General features: G+C 39.0%; 1 protein-coding gene and 1 non-coding gene across 2 annotated transcripts; both read left to right on the top strand.

The window, feature by feature from the left end:
* The first annotated feature begins 272 nt into the window (after positions 1-272).
* KCNA3 (potassium voltage-gated channel subfamily A member 3) lies at positions 273-3231 on the top strand. The gene has a single exon (XM_070487014.1). It carries the CDS (start codon positions 462-464, stop codon positions 2193-2195), a length of 1734 nt encoding a protein of 577 aa, XP_070343115.1. The 5' UTR covers positions 273-461; the 3' UTR covers positions 2196-3231.
* Positions 3232-3626: 395 nt separating this feature from the next.
* Positions 3627-18571, top strand: LOC106827352 (uncharacterized). The gene is made up of 2 exons (XR_011494895.1): positions 3627-3765; positions 15066-18571. It is a non-coding gene; the product is annotated as an uncharacterized protein (transcript).
* The last annotated feature ends 2009 nt before the right edge of the window (positions 18572-20580 follow it).

Genomic DNA, 20580 nt, shown 5'->3' with positions numbered 1-20580 from the left:
GGCCGCGGTGTGGCCCAGGGCCGGCCGGGCAGCCCGGCGACTGGGCCGCCGCCTCGCGGGCCGGGGGGCGGGGGGCGCTGACCAGCAGCCTGCCGAGTCCCCGAAGGCCGCCGAGACGGAAAACCAGGGCGCTCGCGTGACCCAGAGGGGCGACGAGGGCGGCGGCCAGGGGTAGGGCTGGGCGGCTCCCGGGGGGAGCGGGCGCGCGGCCGCGCGGTGGGCGGGAAAAAGCTGAGGGGACGCGGAGGGGCGGGCGCGCGCCCTGCGGCTGCGGGGGCGGAGGAGGCGGAGGAGGCGCCTCTTGTGAGGAGCCGCGCGGACCGCGCCAGACCCAGAAGGATCCTCGCGGCGGTGGCAGCGACAGCAACAGGCGGCGGGCCCGGCTCGCGGGCGGAGGCGGCGAGGGGCGGGAGCGCCAGGCGGAGCTCCACGGCCCCGCGCCGCCGCCTCTTCCCCGCCGCATGGACGAGCACCTCAGCCTCCTGCGCTCGCCGCCGCCGCCCTCCGCCCGCCACCGCGCCCACCCTGCGCAGCCCCCAGCGAGCGGCGGCTGCGGCGCCCACACGCTGGTGAACCCCGGCTACGCCGAGCCCGCCGCAGGCCCCGAGCTGCCGCGCGACATGACGGTGGTGCCCGGGGACCACCTGCTGGAGCCCGAGGCTGCCGACGGCGGCGGGGGCCCGCCTCAGGGCGGCTGTGGCGGCGGTGGCGGCTGCGACCGCTACGAGCCGCTGCCGCCCGCGCTGCCGGCCGCCGGGGAGCAGGACTGCTGCGGGGAGCGCGTGGTGATCAACATCTCGGGGCTGCGCTTCGAGACGCAGCTCAAGACCCTCTGCCAGTTCCCGGAGACGCTGCTGGGCGACCCCAAGCGGCGCATGCGGTACTTCGACCCGCTCCGCAACGAGTACTTCTTCGACCGCAACCGGCCCAGCTTCGACGCCATCCTCTACTACTACCAGTCCGGGGGCCGCATCCGCCGGCCGGTCAACGTGCCCATCGACATCTTCTCCGAGGAGATCCGCTTCTACCAGCTGGGCGAGGAGGCCATGGAGAAGTTCCGCGAGGATGAGGGCTTCCTGCGGGAGGAGGAGCGGCCCCTGCCCCGCCGCGACTTCCAGCGCCAGGTGTGGCTGCTCTTCGAGTACCCGGAGAGCTCGGGGCCGGCCCGGGGCATCGCCATCGTGTCCGTGCTCGTCATCCTCATCTCCATCGTCATCTTCTGCCTGGAGACGCTGCCCGAGTTCCGCGACGAGAAGGACTACCCCTCCTCGCCGTCGCAGGAGCTGTCCGAGGCGGCGGGCAACAGCACGTCGGCAGCCCCCGCTGGAGCCTCCAGCTTCTCGGACCCCTTCTTCGTGGTGGAGACCCTGTGCATCATCTGGTTCTCCTTTGAGCTGCTGGTGCGGTTCTTCGCCTGCCCCAGCAAAGCCACCTTCTCCCGAAATATCATGAACCTGATAGACATCGTGGCCATCATCCCTTATTTCATCACTCTGGGCACTGAGCTGGCTGAGCGACAGGGCAATGGACAGCAAGCCATGTCCCTGGCCATCTTGAGGGTCATCCGCCTGGTGAGGGTCTTCCGCATCTTCAAGCTCTCTCGCCACTCCAAGGGGCTGCAGATCCTGGGGCAGACGCTGAAGGCTTCCATGCGGGAGTTGGGGTTGCTCATCTTTTTCCTCTTTATTGGGGTCATCCTTTTCTCCAGCGCCGTCTACTTTGCCGAGGCAGACGACCCCACTTCAGGTTTTAGCAGTATCCCGGATGCCTTCTGGTGGGCAGTGGTAACCATGACAACAGTAGGTTACGGTGATATGCACCCAGTGACCATAGGGGGCAAGATTGTGGGGTCACTCTGCGCCATCGCTGGTGTCCTGACCATTGCTTTGCCCGTCCCTGTGATTGTTTCCAACTTCAATTACTTCTACCACCGGGAGACCGAAGGGGAAGAGCAAGCCCAGTACATGCACGTGGGAAGTTGCCAGCACCTCTCCCCTTCTGCCGAGGAGCTCCGAAAAGCAAGGAGTAACTCGACTCTGAGTAAGTCGGAGTATATGGTGATCGAAGAGGGGGGTATGAACCATAGCGCTTTCCCCCAGACCCCCTTCAAAACGGGCAATTCCACTGCCACCTGCACGACGAACAATAATCCCAACTCCTGTGTCAACATCAAAAAGATATTTACCGATGTTTAATCTATGATCCAAGTGACATGCTGTGCTCAGTATTATGTGGAACGTGCCCCCTTGGTCTGTGTATGCCCTTGTTTTATACATTTCCAGGCCATTCATCAAGGAAAGGACATGAAGAAGTGGAAAGCACACTTCATTCTCCCTCACCCTACTGCTTCATACTGAAACAGGTGTCTGTTTTGCAAGTGGGCTGCATTCTCTCAGCTCTCCTTTTTTTTTCCCCTCTCCCTCTCTCTCTTAATATTGCAAGCAACAGACTTACTTTAAACTTGATTTCTAGTACAAATCCTGTTTAAAAAAATAAAAACTGTACATCCTGGGAGGAAATGAAACTAGAGAACGGTTAGAGTAACTGTTTAACCTCAGAATTATTTGTTGCTTTACTAAGTAAAGCAGGCACATATTTAAACGGTGCTTCAGTTTGATGGACCCGTCAGCATTATTGAATCTTTAGTTCAATTGCCTGTGCTGTGGATATGTGGATGGAAAGTCTAATGACTTGTAAACCCACCATAAGTTCATTTGGTTTTGACTAGAATTTCTATTGGAAACTCCCCTCCTGGAATTTACACTTCTCTACAACTTTGAACAAAGGGGAATGCCTGAGATGTCCTGATCTAATATAGTTTAACTCTTTGGGGCTTGTTAAGCATTTGGAAGTATTAGACTAACAGATTTCCTGTGAAGTTGTGTGTGTGTTCCAGCCGACATCTATCAAAGTCTAGAAACAGATGTTTTCAGTGCTGCTGAGAGAAACAAAATTTCCTAATGCATCTGAGAGATAAGCTTCTTCAGTATCACAAGAAGATTAAAGTGGCAGACACTCCTTCCAGCGGAAGTTACTAATTCGGACCTGACTGATGCAGTTCCCATAGCAACCCATGTTTCCTGGGAAACCCGAAAAAGGTTGTCATGGCATCTCTTGCTCTCTAGCCCCGCCCCCTAGCCCCTGCCTTTTTCACAGTAATCTTTCCAGATGTTTTCTAGTTACATGATTTCATAAGGAAAATCACTGTTTGAATAAAGTCTGAGAATCTGAGGTGGTGATATGAATCACAAAATGCCTATTTTTTTACTACAAAAAAAATCACTGATATCATTCTATAATGACTGAATCCAGAATGAAAATATCGTCTTTGGAATGGTTAGATATGCACCACAATAAGGAATGATTTGAATTAAATGCCAGTAATTAGGCAATAATTTTAAAAGATGCTTCTCTACTGTTTCCTTTCTCCAAGAAGTTTCAAGCCAACAAATGAAATTTAAAAGCAAATTTAAAAGTGTTCTGTACATAAGCAAATGAAAGATCCAATCAGTGCACCTGAAACTTTACTGCAAGGGACCTTCAGACTTCCTCTTTAAAATAAAATCCAGATCCCACAACAGCACTGTTACCATCACAGCACTTGAAAAGCAAAGTAAACTTTAAAAATATAAAGGATGCATATTTTTAACTGAGGGAATTGCAGACAATCAATTCAAAAGAGGGACGGGAAGTAACCAAATCTTGGGGAAATTCCTGCAAGTTTCAGCCATATGCCAGGGGTTGCCAGAAGACAAACAGAATCAGGTGAGCACTCTGTGCTGAGAGCACTCCTTTTTGTCCAGGGAACCAGGGAAATGCTCTTCCTGTCTAGATTGGCGATACTTGCAAAACCAATAGTTTTATATTAATTATGTGCAAGTGCCTTTTAAAGATCATTTACAATACCTTTTCCATTTGATTTCCATGTTGCTAATTGTCGTTTGGTTTCCGTTGCTTATTGCAAAAGGATGGGGAAAAAAGTCATTGCTCTTCAGAATAACTTTCACCCATACTGAGCTGAAAATGATTCCATTCTGTTTACTAACCCACTTGGCTTCGAAAGAACCGGTTTCCCCTTAAAAATGAGAGTAATCTATTTTTAAAGTTCATAAAATATTTTCAGGTAGTCAGAAGCCTACTTACTTTATTATTTGTGCATTTGAGACAGTGAAAATTAATGTCTTACAATAAGACTATAAGAGGGGAAGAGGAAGAGAAAGACAAAAAAAGAGGCAGGAACTCTATCTGGTCATAGGGTCGTTGTTTTTATCTCTATGTGGGTCAAAATCAGACTCCTTTATCTAGTTTCCTTGGCTACTTGTTTGAGTTACTTGTAACATTGATCTACCTTTCGACCAAATTTGTGGTGTTCTTAATGACCATAAATTCTTTTTATGACCCATTTTGGAGGTAATATGTTAGACACACTGTAGTAATAAGATTAAGAATAATTTTTGTTTTTGTTCTTAAAAGAACATAAAGATAAACAAATCACAGTGACAATTTTATTCATATTTATTCAGAAGATGTAGAAACCCTGAGTAGTTCTATTAGTAAATTACTATAGTTGTGGCATAATTTTTGGAATTGTATGGAATTTTTTGGAATTAAATAACAATTATATGAAGGAGACCTTTATTTTTTTAATTCAGAGGAATATGGCTTTTGAGTTATAACTTCGAGGTAGTACATTGCTTCTGGTCGCCATATTGTAAGCCCCTTAGAGGTTATAGGTTCTGTGTCTTGACAAGCTTTGGCTACTAGTGCCCCACAGAGAACGTAGCACCTTGATGTATTCAATACATATTTGATGAGTGAATGGCTATTATCTTACATGAATGTTATATTCAGGCTTTTAATGAAGTGGTTTGAAGCCTAAGTTCGGTAGTCATATTGCCAGGTTTTGAATCCTGACTCCACGGTATGACATTGAGCAAATTACTTAACCTCTCTGGACCTAAGTTTCCTTATTGATGATAATAAATAGTACCTCATGGGGTTGTTGTGAATAGTAAATGTTAATACAGGTGTAACACTTAGAAAAAATAATGCGTGATATGCAGCAGAGATTACATTATTACATTATTTGCTGAGAGTACGTTATTGTGATCATTACTCACCAACATTGTATAATTAATACCAAGCTTTGTGAATAATATGAAATACATAAATAATCAGTGTCTTCCTATTTACTTTCTATATAACAATAATAATTACCACTTATTAAAGATTGACCATGTCTTGGACACTTCTCAACTCTGTAAGTGGTATTAACCCTGTCTTAGGAGGGCAAAAAATAGATGGTTAAGTGATTTCCCTAAGACTTCACTGCTAGCAAGAGACCAGCTACGATTTAAAGCCAGGTCATTCTGGCCCCAAAAGCCATTTTCCTTTTGTTGGGTGACTTGAAAGCGACTGAGAAAATAAATTTCTTATGCTTTTAGGTTTGACTTCAGGCCATGTTACTAATTAATGATTTCCTATAAGAGACGTATCTCTGGAAACCTATTTCATGCAGTATACTGAAAATTAACTCTTTTCTAATCATCAGATCTTTTTAACCATAGGGATCAAATATAAGATATTTAAATTGGATGAAGAGATTGACTTTTCTAGTAATAAAAGATTATTTTCTTATATGATTGATTTATCTAGATTTAATATTACACTCAGAAAGAATAAGCAGTCGTGGTAATGATCCCTGGTAGGACAATGAATATTTTTCAGTTTTAAGATTAATTTCCTATTTTCATGTGTTTCAGTCTACAACAGGTGATAGTATTAAGCAAATTGTTATTTTTCCATCTCCTTATGCTTTGCTTAGGTTCCTGAAGAACCATGCCAGAAAGCAGTGTAAATATTGGATTCTCCTTTATTAAGAAGGGAGAAATTACTTAAAACAAAAGGATTGAAAGCAAAAGGAGATTGCCACTGCATTGAAATTTGTAACATTATTGCCTTACCCAGCCACTTCATGGATCTTTAAGAGCAGCTGTGCTCAAAAAAACATTAGAATATAATTTCATCCCCTATGATAGCTGTAGCCCCCTCTCTAAGATCCTAAATCATTTAGAAAATGAAAATGGATAGTGATTTGGGCTTAGAGCAAAATGCAGTGAGTCTAAGTTTACACATGCCAGTTAGCTTTGCCAACCAGAGACTCCACTGTTGAGCTCAATTGCACGTCTTGGATGTTGGAAGGTGTGCATATGTCTGTGTGTACAAAAGATTCCTGGGAGGAGGTGTGACTGGATCCGCACACATCCATCAACACCCTGGCGAAGATATCCATACCCTACAGCTGGTGAATCCAGAGCTAAAAATCATAACATTGTTATTATGTTATCTCTTTTACGGTGTTTTAAACTGATACTATACCAAATTTAAATACCCACCAACTATGGTGACATAATCACAAACATCTACACATAAGAGGAAGTGTTATATCAGTTATTTCTAAACTTTGAAATAAAATTTCAGGATTGAAATTTTAAATGCACAGTATGAAGAAATTTAAAGTTATGGTTTGTCTACATAAAACTTGTTATTCTTTGGCATATAACATACTCAAGTAATTGCTTTACCGATCGTATAAATTCCATATATACCAATATAGTCTATTCCTTTGAGAACCATAACTATAATTTACTGTCTTCTATACGTTTAAAATTTCAACATTTTCTACAGCAGTTCCAAGTCTTTCCCACCTCTCAGCTGTGAATAGAAGTGATAACCCCTCCCACTAAGAAATGCAAACAAGCACACGTGCCCCACAGTCTGAAGACTTACGGAAACACTGTGAGATAGAGGGGAGGAGCATAAGAATGGGGAAGAGGATATTTAGGAATGGCATTTTAGGGTGGGGTTTTTTCTGTTTTGTATTTGGTCTTTTAAACTAAGGGAGATAAAACTGTTGCTTTTGTACTACTAATTTCCTTTATTTTGCTTGGCAATTTTATATATACTAATGAAATCATTTGTTTTTTATAACCTTTGCAAGAGAGCAAATCAGAGGAGTCAGGAAGAAGGGAGGGAAAGCCATGCAGAGCCCAAACCTTACTGTTGTGACTCAGCTCCTAACCTCCTGCCAGAAAATGGCCATTGCTATAGAGTATATGATAATAGTATTCTTTATATGCTCATGTTCACCCAGAAAATTTAATTTAAATGATTCAGACAGGTTAGAGAGTTTGCAGATGTTTGTCTTTGTTTTCGGTGATGCTATAAACTAATTTTGTCTTTGAAATTGTACAGAAAAAGCATTTTACAAAGAAACATTTTCAAGGTTTTTCTCTTTTTTTTTCTTTTTTTGTACTGGATGTGTTTTTCCTTACATTTCGCCATTTTGCACCATTAACCATAAAATGCATTAAAGAAGAGATCTAGAAAAGAGGCTCCATCGTTTTCTTGGGAGCCATTTTATTACTGTTGCAACCTAAATAGTGCAGAATAGGAACTCTGGCCTGAAAAGTAAATCCTTGGATTATGGTTGTTAGTAAGATAGCACTTAAATGAACAAAAAATGATGTTTCATCACATCTGATGAATGTTATGAATAAGTCTGTGCATACAGGGCTCTGACTTTGCAGGTACAGAGATCATACTCCCCAGCGTGGTGCTCAGGTGTGAATCCCAACCCCACTCTCACCCTCCCATCAGAGCACAAAGGCTCTTGGGAATCTCCATTGAGATCCCCACCAACTTTTTAGAATGAAAGTTGGCATTGCACCCATGTGTTATGTGTCAATCAGTGCTGCTATTTCACTTGTTTTCATTAACTTTATTTTAAACTCCTGTTCTTTATGGAAATTCTCTCTGAACCTTAAGGTTCTTATTTTTATACATTTATGCATGTTCCTTCAGTTAAAATATACGATTTAGTTTGGAAGAGAAGCCATTGGAGGCAATTTATTACACACACACACACACACACACACACACACACTTCATCTGTTCATAAGTTATTCCCTATCCTAAGATATAGTTACTTTCTATCTGTAGATCTAAACAGTCTAATTCTTTTTCTGAAAATAAGTGAATTTTCAAAATATTGGTTGCCTTCATATATGCATCATAAATTTACAAATTATTTTTATTTTTTATAGCCTTGCTTAAAAGGCAGTATTTACTAATGTAATAATAGATTCATAAAAGTAGTAAATACATTCAGTCTGTCACTGAGTTTTGTCATTTCACCTCCTAAATATCTCTAAAACGAATCCATACTTCTACGTTGCTGCCAGCACCACTTTAATCCACACTACCATCATCTCTATCCTGGATAAGTTTGAAGGTCTCTTCACTGGCCTTCCCACATTTCCTGTGGCCAGTCTGACCCATTCTCCACCTCGTAGCCAGAATGCTCTTTTTGAGACTCAACTCTGATTATATCACCTGCCTCTGCTTAAAATTCTTTCAGGGTCTTTTCTTTGTTCTTAGGATAGAGACCCAAAGGCTTAACACAGCCTTCATGGACCCACATGATCTGTCTCAGCCCTCATATCCAGACGTATCCTATACCTGTGCTCCTCCCATCATCTCATGCTCCAGAAACCCTGATCTTCCAGTTACAGGATAACCTCCCTTTCCACTTAAGCTATGGGGATCTTTGCAAATGTTCCCACTGGCAGCTGTCTCCTCCTCTCCTCACCTCATTAACCTCTATTTTTATTCTAATACTTCCTTCAGGATATCTCTCATGACTCTGGCTTTATCAGTTCCCCTATTGTGGTATATTTCATCAAATTTAAGGTGCCTTTGATTATAAGAACCACCATTATTTTATGTGCCATTAAAAAAACCAAAAACTGCCAATTATAAGGGAAGGTACCAGTGATTTTAAGGTACATCACAATTTCATGGATGCTCAAATCTAAGAAAGTATGTCTTAGAATGAATTGAATATAGATGTGATCTTGACATAGCTGTAATATATGATTAACGTCTGTTTCTTCTGTAAGAGTAGGGACTGTATCTCTCTTGGTTCACCATTGAATCCCTTCCCATTCGTTCCCAAATCTGTTCCAAACAGGCTTTCACCTCTACCACTTCACCAAAAGTATACTTTTCAAGGTCACTGGTGACCTCCTATGGCTAAGCCCAGTGGCCATTTGGCCGTTTCTCAGTACTCATTTCATTGGATCCATCTGAAACATTTGGCACTGTGGAATACTTCCCCCTCCTGAGAAAAATTTCTTAATTTGACTTCCAGGATACCATACTCTGGATTTTCTTCCTACCTCTCTGGCCTCTCCTTTTCCATCCCTTTTACTCGTTCTTTCTTATCTCTCCTGGCTCTTAATGTTGGAGGGTCACGTGGGCCATGGCTAGTCCTTAGATCTCTTTGTGCATTCAGTCTTATTCTCACAGCTTTAGACTATCTATATGTAAATTTATATCTCCCACTTGAACTTCAGATTGAATTTCCAACTGTTTTCTTGACATCTCCCCTTGGGTATCTAATGGATATCTCAAACTTAATATATCCAAAACTGAGCTTCCCCCTCCTCCTCTATCCCCTGCCGTCAAACCTATGCCTCCTGCCCTCTTCCCCATCTCGATTACTGGCAACTTCAATTTTCCAGTTGCTCAAGCTAAAATCCTTGGAATTACTTTTGACTCTTCTTTTTCTCTCAATCCCCTTCTCCAGTCTATTGGCAAATCCTGCTGGCTCCACTTTTAAAATGTTTCCAGAGTCTTACCACTTCTGCTACCACCTGATCTAAGCTGTCATTATCTCCCACCTGGATTTTTATAGGACTCTCCTGACTGGGCCCCCAGCTTCCATCCTTTTTCCTCCTGGGTCTATTCTCAACATAGCAACCAGAGTGATCCTTTTAAAATACTTGTCAGATCATGTCACTTCTTGGTGGCAAAACTCCCATTTGGCTCCCTACTTCACAGAGTACAAACTAAAGCCCTTACAGTGGCCTGCAAAGCTCTGCCTAATCTAGGCCCCCTTACCCTTCTGACTCACTTCTGACTCCTCTCCCACTTGACCTTGCAGAACAGCTGTGCTGGCCTCCTTGCTCTTCCTCAGGCACACCAAGCATGCCTCACCTCAGGTCTTTGTACTTGCTGTTCCCCTTCCTGGAATGCACTAACGTCTGATATCTGTGTGGCTCACTCCATCACCTCCTTGGGTGTCACCGTCTCAGTGAAGCCTTCCCTGGCCACTCTATTTAAAATTGCAAGCCCCACAGCACTCTCTATAGTCTTTCTCTGCTTTATTTTCTCCTTTAACATATTAGATATTTTACTTTGTTTATTGTCTGTCTTCCCTTGCCTTCCATAAGAACAGGATTTTTCTGTTCATTGGTACTGTATCCCCTAAGACCTGGAATAAAGTTGGTGCTTAATAAGTATTTATTCAAGGAAGGAATGAGAGGAAGGAAATAGCATTCCAATTTGAGTGTTTTTAAACCATAAGCAAAATTTTCATGTTGTGTATTTATGCTTCATTTTGTCATTGAGAGGCTTACACTCCCCACCCCGTGCTCTTTTGAATAAAATTCCTTGTAATTGGTTCACTGGAGGAGGCTTCCATTTGGTAAAACATGCTGCAGCAGGTTTTCCACATGAAGTACTGCCCAATGAAGGGGATGGAATTCCTTAATTTAAATAATTTAAATATAACATTATATGAGATATCACTCCTAATTACCAAGGGTACCCGGAAATTAGAATGCTTCACAGAAACCGTGTTTTTACCTAATAGCTAATAGAATGCTGTTTATAAATGATACTCAATATATGCTTGTTGACTGATTGGTTTAAGTAGTACAGCAAAAATAAGAACACAAGTATTGTCTCTGGGAACTTACCTCTCTAGCGCGTGTGATAAGAAACTTCCCTGTAAGTTCAGTCTTGCTTTCAGCTAATGGTGAGTCCTTAGATGTCCATGGGGTCATTACTGTGAAAGCTGACTGAATACGGCCTTAGACCTTTCATCAATGAATCATCATAAAGAATTACACTACTGTAGTTATGGCCTTACTGGATAAAATCATTTCTTTTACAAAATGACCTAATTCTTAATGTAATTGTCAAGTTACATGGTAGGATAAAAAACTCAGCTATTTTTTAAAGTGATTTTTTCATGTATGAAAGAAGATGGGGATATTGAATCCATGAGAAATAAGAGCAGATTCCTAGAGTGGCTTTATAATAATCAAACTTAGCCCACTTCTAAATAAAATAGGTTTGAGTCACCTGTAGCATATATTGATATTGGGAAGTTCCTGGTAGCTTTGAGAAACCAACATACGTAGTATGGAGTTACTGAAACTAATTAAAGCATTGATGTCAATGAGTACTGCAGATATTGTCACGATTTTAGGTAATATTGTAGCAGATGCACTTTCTTCTGCAGTAGGAAATGGGGATTCTCCTTATATGAATAGAGAAGAACTTTCTCCACACCCCGTCTGAATTTTCTCCTTTCCCTGGATTTCTCAGGGAAACCAGAGCAGAGATTGACCTGGCTGTTGCTTCTGCACATCCAACTAGCACAATTCCCTTACCAAATATATCACTAAATTAAAGAAAACTAACGTGTGTGCTTGAGGTTACGTATGTGGACTAGCACAAGTTAGAAACTCTTTTCACCTGGTCACTTCACACAGTTAAGTCCACATAGGACAGAGATTATTTCTCTTCTGAGGACACATTGTTAGGATTTTTTAAAGAAATGACACACAAAGAGAATTAAAATGATCACTTTTTGTTTCTCAATTTTTCATGTTTTTTTTTCTGGGTGAGGAATTGTAAGCTTGTTTATTTTTATTATTTAACTCAGTATGGGTTTTACTGGATATTCTATTTAACCTGGAATAGCCAAGGTATTAGATATTTAAGAAGTAGCCTCACATGCCGTTATATTTTATATTTACCTCATGTATGACTACAGGACAAAGAATATCAAATATTCACTAATGCATTACTTCGATAAGAAATTATAATAAAATCATGTTAAACAAGAGTGACTACATGTCATATTTCAAAATGGAGTGGGTGACTGGAAACCACAATAGAAATAATTTCTCCAAGTAAGAACTCTGTTCGAATTGCTTTATACCTATATTCTATAAATCTTTTACCTGCAAACATTTTAAGTGGTTTCAAAAGATCAATTTATTTTACTAGGCAACTGTGTGAACTGAGGATATTTATTACTAGTAGACCTAAATACTTCTCAAAGTAGTAGTGATTTACCTCACAGCTCATTTTCCATGACCTTCCAGATTTTTGACAAACCTCACATCTTAGCACATTACCAACTTTAATTACTGAATGAGTTTAAACTTTTTTTGCTTGCCAAGAGTACATAATTTCCAAGAGGACAATCAGAGAATTATACATAAGTGAGCAAGAAATTTTTCAGTCCTTGGAGCTAATTCATTGCCATTTAGATTGGTAGAATTTGCATAACTTGTTGGTGTGTAGCCAACTGTAAGTTATTTAATAGATGTCAAAATACAGACCTGTGAAAACAAAGTTCCCAGAAAACTGCATGTTATAGAATGATTTTAACTCTTTCCTGATCAAATACAAATTAGTGAGGCTAACAATTAAGTAAGCAGAGTTTCTGTACCTCTTTCATTTAAGCCTTGGTGGAGGTATTAAACTTGATAATCATAGAAATTTTACTGTTCTTAGCTTCTTTTCTTGCTTTATATGTTATTTATTTGGTCAAATATCTTCAATTATATGTCACCATTTTCTATTATACTTCCTTTCTCTCTTTTTGTGGAGTTGATTTTGATACTTAAATCAATGTCCATTTTTTCTAAGCCCTTCAACCCATTTCTTAGCCACTAATATAGACATTATGATTACTATCCAAAGATCACTTTTATTTTTTGTTTCTGTTAAATTGCAACTCACTCCACACCTATCGTCTGTTAGGATGCCACTAAACCATACTTATTTAATAGCCCCAAGAGCCTTGAGGCAAGTATTGACACATGACGTTAAAAAAACGCCCAGCTGCTTATATAAAAATGATGTAAGAGTAGCAAGACAAGAGTAGCTTAATAGAACCATCTCAAAATAACCAAAGCTACAGTAGCACTTGGCAGAAGCTAGGCTCTTAGGAAGTAAAATGGATGCCAGATCATTCATATTACTTTTAATTTTCTTGTAATTAGTAGCCATTAATAGCTGTTAGATCACTGTCATTTGCAAACTCTCATAATGAAAATTAAGCATACTGTGATGCAAGAATATGCTCTTGGGGCCAGCCCGGTGGTGTAGTGGTTAAGTTGGGCGCCCAGCTTTAGCACCAGGATTCGCAGGTTCCAACCTCAGGTACAGACCTACACACCACTCATCAAGCCACACTGTGGTGGCATCCCACATACAAAATAGAGGAGGATTGGCACAGATGTTAGCTCAGGGACAATCTTCCTCACCAAAAAAAAAAAAAAAAAAGGAATATACTTTTGCTTTATTGATCAAAGATTAGTGTTAAGAAGAAGTTATAACTTTCATGAAAGATGATCAAGTATAATCCAGGACAATCAGGAAAACTTTTCACTAGATGATTGTCCAGCATACTGTAAGCATACACCATGTAGTTTGGTGAGTGAATGATTCTTCCATAAAAAGTACACTCAAATTCCAGATCCCCATCATTAGGCATTTACCACTGGTTTTGAGACACCTACCCAAACCACGAGTATATATGAGAAACAGTCTTCTCTGGGTATTATGATGGATAATATTCACATATTGAAACCTGGAGCTGGGTTTAGCACTTTCTTTGTTTGCAAGTATCCTTTATCTTACACACTTAGTAAATCTCTAGAGTACATAAATCTAATTTTTACATGTCCATTTATTCATTCAACATATAATTACTGAGCACCTCCTATGTGTCACACACTGTGCAAGGTGATAGGAATTTATTCATTCATTCAACATATAAAGTGTCAACTATGTGCCAGACACCATTCTAGATTCTGGATGTCGCAGTAAACAAGACAATCTTACGGCCTTATGCGTTTTTTTAAGAAACACTTTACTGTCAGCATTTCTAAATAATTTGTTTTGTAATTGGGAGAGGAGAGCACCAAACCTTGAACTTTTATTTGTTAGTTCTTCACAGACCCTGGTCAAGTAGTTATTGTTGGTACATAACTGTGGAGAGTTCATATTTTAGAGGATCAGTAAATTTGAAAGTTATTTGTAATGACAAGGTAAACTGTGGGCATGACATCCGTAGCACCTAGAGAATGGTTTTCACAGTCTCATTTTGAGACTGTTTCTGTCTCTCTCCTTTTTTTTTTTTTTTTTTTGTTTCCTCTTCATAACACTTATCTGAGCATGGGATTTCTCTTCACTACAAAAGAGTTCTCATCTTAGATTACCACAGTGGGATGTACAGCCAGAAAAGAATCCAAGCCCTGGAAATACATTGAGAAAATTAATATGTATATTTTTCTTAAAAACAGCAGGCACGGGGCTGGCCTGGTGGCTCAGTGGTTAAAGTTTGCACGTTCAGCTTCCGTGGCCTGGGCTTCGCCGGTTGGGATCCCAGGTGTGGACCTGTGCATCGCTTGGGAAGCCATGCTGTGGCAGGCATCCCACATGTAAAGTAGAGGAAGATGGGCATGGATGTTACCTCAGGGCCAGTCTTCCTCAGCAAAAAGAGGAGGATTGGCAGCAGATGTTAGCTCAGGGCTAATCTTCCTCAAAAAAAAAAAAAAAAAAAAAATGACCAGTAGGCACTCCGAAACTTTCAGATGGTTCTAAAGATGAAGATAACTTTCCATGTTCAAATAGCAGTCATGTTGGTTCGGACTACATTTGGAGGTCATTATTAATAAGGAAAAAATGTTCATAATTTCATCATACTCTGAAACTTTTTCTAACTTAAAAGCCTTCAATATGTAGTTAATACATTTACACAATTAAATTGCTTGAACTTTTCAGGGTAACAGTAAATAAAAACATACCCAAAGTTTTGAAAAGTATGATGAATGGAATATTTTATATTGACTTAAGTCTATAATTTTTTAAAAACTAAATATACAGTCAATGATTGTGTTTACTCTGTCCAACAGATGCCTGAAGAGCCCCACATAAAGAACTGTAGAGCTGCACCCACCAGTAGGATGCTCTTTTTTAAGTTGCCTAGATCGAGAACGCAGTGTTGGTTGCATCGCTGATGGGCGGGGATCTGTCTGCCAGCACATATTTTTGTTTCAGTTGACATTAAATAACATGTCTGTAACGAATGCTTTATATAAAGGAAACACCTCTGAAGCTGGAGGATTCTCTTCAAATTGTGTGCAATATAAAAGATACTGATAAAGAGATAAAGGAGAACGGTAAAAATATTAAGGTATCATTTCAACCTTATGACATTTTGATGAAATCTAATCATCCAAAAACTAATCAGTACTGCTGATAAAGAAAAGCTAAATGTTTGTTTCCAACAAGCCAACTGTTACCATTTTCTTTTTTCAGCTAATTACTGGACTATGTTTAATCATGAGATACATTAATGTTATCTTCTATGTTCTGCGTTATGTGCAACTTTATTTGTGAAGGTGTGTCTTGTACCAAAGGCTGTCATATGTAGATTAGCCCATTTCCATGTAAATGAGTGAAGTCGACACTGTGCTCAGATAAGTGGTATCAAAGACAGACTTGCCTAAAAGAAATGTGCCTTGCTTGCTTAAACATCCTTTTATTTTTTGATTCAAAATGATAGATTTGCAAATTAGTCTTATAGCTAGGTTTTAGCTGAGCTTAACTTATAAAATATATATTAGTACTTATTATATGTTTAAGTTGTCTATCTTAACTAAAATTTTAACATTAGTTGTACTTTACAGCAGTTTAATATAATATACTCATTCAGTTTAGTTTTCATGCAATGTTTGGTGTGGCGAGACAAAGCACATTCTTAAAGACATATATAATATTTCATCTAATATTAATAGAATTTTCTTCAAAATTGTTTCTGTAAAAGATTTCTTGACTCATTTTCTATTTTTATATTCTTTTAGAATTGGAACTTTTTTCAATTGAAAAAAAGGAAAGGTTTAGTTGGAACCAAGATTTAGGAGGTCATGAAGACGGTTTCCCATTTGGGGATGTTTCACTTCCGTGCCATTATTAATGTATTTACTGTGACATTTCAGCAGAATGGTAGCTATTTGTATATTATTTAATAAGCCTTATGGAAAGTCAAACTGTGAACATTTACTATAAAGAAGACTTTTTCATTTCCATATTTTATTTTCAAAATATACCTGAATAAATGTATAAATAACCAATCTCCTATTAGTCAAATGCATAACAATGCTAAGTCATAATAAAAGCACTTGTAGGATTTCAATTACTATCAAAATGTTCCAGTAGCAAAGCCAAGATTGTGATACTTTTGATGCCCTGTAGAAGGAAATACAGGTGAAGAATTTCATTGTTAATATCTAAGAATCAGTAACAGAAACAATCTTATACCACCTAGGAACAAAACAGATGGATAAGAGATACAATCCAGGTAACTTTCTTTGAGGCAATGTCTACTATGAATTTTGCACAACCTGCTGGTAATTTCTCTGTGGTCAAAACTTTGAGACCAAATCAGTCTAGGAAAGTGACGTAAAAGAGTGACAAGTATCTCAGATTTGAGCAATGTGAACCTCCAATCTGGATGATTTGTGATTAAAGTGAAAATATAGCCACCACTGTTTTTTGTTCTGTGTCAGCCTGTGTAGTACAGACGCTGGCCCAGAGAATAGTCCATCCATTCCAGCGACCTTAATGCTCATAACTGATGATCACAGCCTGGTCAGCAGTCAAGTAATTCACATCAGCTGTTGGGATGTTGAAACAAACCAGTTAACTGTCCCATAGGAGGTCTTAGACATTCAGATGTTTCAGTAAGGATCAGCAGGTGTTACAAAAATAGAGACAGGAACTACCTTTATAAAACACCAATGACACTTTAAGCATTATAGTATATTTAATATCATATCTGCATTATTATTACAGGCTACAGTCTCATATAAAGACAAAACCTGGACTTTTGCAATAAAAGCACAGAGTAGTACCAGATAAGTAAACTGCCATATTCAATATGGTTCACTGAATAGGTAGTAAAATAGTATTGGTGTAGATGTCAGGAGACCAGAATTCTTACCCACTTTCTATCCATGAGACCCTAGATAAGTCACTTACCATTGCTAGGCTTCAGTTTCCTCAATTGCAAAATGGGTGTGCTGGGTTAAATAATCTCCACCGCCCCTTTCCAGACCCCAGATCTTCATTATACACATTTGAAAAGGCTTTGAAGAATACTTAAGTACTCAGATTTTCTTATGCATTTCTGAAGGAAAGAGTAAACTGAAATAAAATTTAAGCCTTGAAAGTGTCATAAATATATCATTCTTTAAATTGATCGTGAGAAGAAGAAATAGGATTTTTTTCTCCTCTAAGAATTGTCACTGGTCTATAGTGGAATCCTGAAAAAGTAGGAAACTCACTCTGCAGAGTGGAAACAGATTAATGAAATAGCTGGAAAGGAAGGGACATTATTTGTTAAATTTAATTAGATCTTAAGGTGGTTGGAAATTGTACATGAAATGCTAAAACAGTACCAGAGCTTTACTGCACACTCAACATTATAATCCTAGGAGCAGGAGAAGCTGGGAAAAGGTTCGAGGGACAGGAGTGTTTGCCTTATGATCTCTTGATTCCTTTTGCACAAGCAGCAGTTTGGCAGAGCTTAAGCAGGTGTCTGTGCTTTAGTGCTGGCTGTGCCAATAACGCTCATGTGCCCCAGGAAAGTCCCTTTAACCTCTCTGAGCCTCAGTTTCTTTATCTGTACAGTGAAGACTTTAAACTTAGTAATCTGTATGTTTCTTTACATCTTTGAAAATTCTATAACATTTTCAGTGCTTCCCTCCAGTCACTTAGATGCCACATGTCCCTACTCATGTGACTAAATAGACTGCAAATCCCAATGTTCATATTTCTAATGTTGCTAATTAACCTCAACGAGACGTGAAAAATGTAAACCTTACTTTTAATTTGGACGATGCTTTAATCATCATGATTTATCATTTCATCTTTGAATGTGGAGTTAGTTGTCTAAATAAAATATCTGTTCAAGTGAACCTCTATTTAAATTTTTGTAGTTTAATAAACACTTAGCAAATCAGAATTAAATATAATATGCTTGCCAATGAACTGTAGCTGATTGTAAGGTGCATTTTTGTCACATTAAAAGGTTAATGCCCCTTTGGTCCCAGAAGCAATGGCTATAATTAAAATAATATTCACAAAGTTTTGTAAATTTTTGTGAACACAAAAGAGACCTGATAGAGCCGTATTGTAATTAATTTTGCTCAGGAGTGAGAAACAAAATTCAGGGATAACCCAAACACTTCTGTTTGGCTTTAGTGGACAGTTGGAAAAAGAAGGGTTATAGGTTTGGCACAACATAGGTAATTATACCCACTGAAAAACAAGAGTATATTCTGGTTGCTGGTTTTATGGTAGAAAGAGTTTAGGATAGAAAGATGCTAAAATATGGACACTAGGGAAATTGATAAAATGATAGCAGCCCATTTGAATAATACAGAAATATTTTGTCATACTGAGATTATTCATCAAGAGTTTTAGTCTTATATCCTTCCATTCAGAAAAGGGGGCAGTTTTTAAAGGCCTCTATCATAATAGGAAATGTATATTTTGACTAGTGGAGCAATTCCTGGAAACATTTAATCTGATAATTTTGGTTTTGTGAAGGTGAATTTTCACTGTAGGTGTAATTGAGTCTCTTGTGTATTTGTGTTAGTGATCTTTGTGAGAAGTAATTTTATCCATTTTTTTAAAAGTTGATGAAATTTGCTAAATGGTGATTCTAGCATACTGTGTAAATATTGTATCTTACAACAATTTGTGAACTGATGATACTAAAACCATAGTAGTATCTCTCCTGGTAAATTGTTTCCATGGTGTGGTCTCTTAATGCTGGGTTTGGGGTGGGGAGGTTAAGTATTTAGTTTACTTAAAATTGTCAAAAGTGTTTTTCCGAAATGCCATAAAATTGTATGATTATAAACCAAATAGGAATATTCTCTTTTTCTTTTTTCAATTTTAAGGGCACTGTATAGACCATTTTTGGAATTACCCCATAAAATGGTATAATTTCTGTTGAAAAGTTTCTGCATATAAATACAAGGGAAAGCAAACAGTGTATGTAGTATTTCTATGTAATATGCTAAATGTAATAAGAATCCGTCTTTGAAATCTTATACAGATAGATAGTAATTATGCCGATATCAGAATATCCAATACAACACTTCAGGTTTTTCATAGAAATGTCTAACATTTGTTTATTATCTCATACTTTGCAGAGATTATTCACATATCTTATTTAATCTTTAAAATATCCACTTGAGGTAATAATACTATCTGCAGTTTAGAGAGTAAACAACTAAGGTTTAGAAAGATCAGGTGACTTCCCCAACATCATATGGCCAGCAAATGGCTCTAAATCTCATTTGCTTTACACTATTCTCCCTCCTTCATGTTTTTTTTTTCCCTATCGCTGCCATTATCTTTAAAACTTTGAGTAAAACCTAATTCTAAATGATACATTGGGAAATTTCAGGTTTTAGCTACAAGGCATTTTTGCTGTTACTGTCAGACCTTTTTAGATACTTCCAAAATACAGTCCAGTCCTTCCACAGGATGACAGCCAAATATTTTCCATCTAAAACATATTCAGTCCATACACCCTGACCACAGACCCTAAATCTATATGATGTCAAAATGCCAGACTGAAAAATTACCTTCTTTACTGATGTTTCTAATTTCCTTTTTAAAAAATCCATTGTAATGACTGATTTCTGAACAGTTGAAAGAAGCAATAATCAAGCCAAGAAACTGCAAACATTCTGATTCAGAGAAAACATACTGTCAGACCCACCATAGTAACCATTTTTCAGCCTATTGTTTTTCGTCATATGTATTCTGTGATTAGCAGAGGACAGGGAAGGGAGAGTGGGTAGAAACACTGTCTTAATTTTAAGAAAACATTATTTCCTGTAGCTATTCATAAAGAATTGGTCATCAAGTATTAGATAACAGTACTGTTAACATTTAGCCATAGTGCAAATATATGGTAAAGTTTATCCACATATTTAAAAATACACTTAAGTAATTTCCCAGGTAAAATTAAAATCTGATGACTTCTCAGTTTGAATATGGAGAAGATTCTTGTGTTAATCCATGACATAATACTACATTTTTATTCTTTTTGCGAAGAGTGAGACACTGTCACTGCTTCCCTTGTAAGTCAACAGTCTGTGATACATTCTATACTTTTACTGACTAGCAATGCAATGTTATTGTGAATAATTAAATGGAACATATGTTATATTATATCAGAATTTAAAATTTTCTAACCTGAAATTTAGTTCTCCTCATCAGATAAGTCAAACAAGTATTAGTTTATATGGAATGAAATAATAATCATTCTTAAATAATGACACAACAAATAATGGAATTCTGAATAAAATGTAAAATCAAACACATATTTTTTCTATATTCATCTTC

The sequence above is a fragment of the Equus asinus genome, chromosome 16 (genome assembly GCF_041296235.1).
Source record: "Equus asinus isolate D_3611 breed Donkey chromosome 16, EquAss-T2T_v2, whole genome shotgun sequence".
NCBI lineage: Eukaryota > Metazoa > Chordata > Mammalia > Perissodactyla > Equidae > Equus > Equus asinus.
Note: the sequence above shows the minus strand (reverse complement) of the source record. Positions and strands in the feature narration are given on the sequence as shown.

Excerpts from the sequence above, each read along its gene's own strand:
- KCNA3 (XM_070487014.1), top strand. The coding sequence starts at position 462 with ATGGACGAGCACCTCAGCCTCCTGCGCTCGCCGCCGCCGCCCTCCGCC.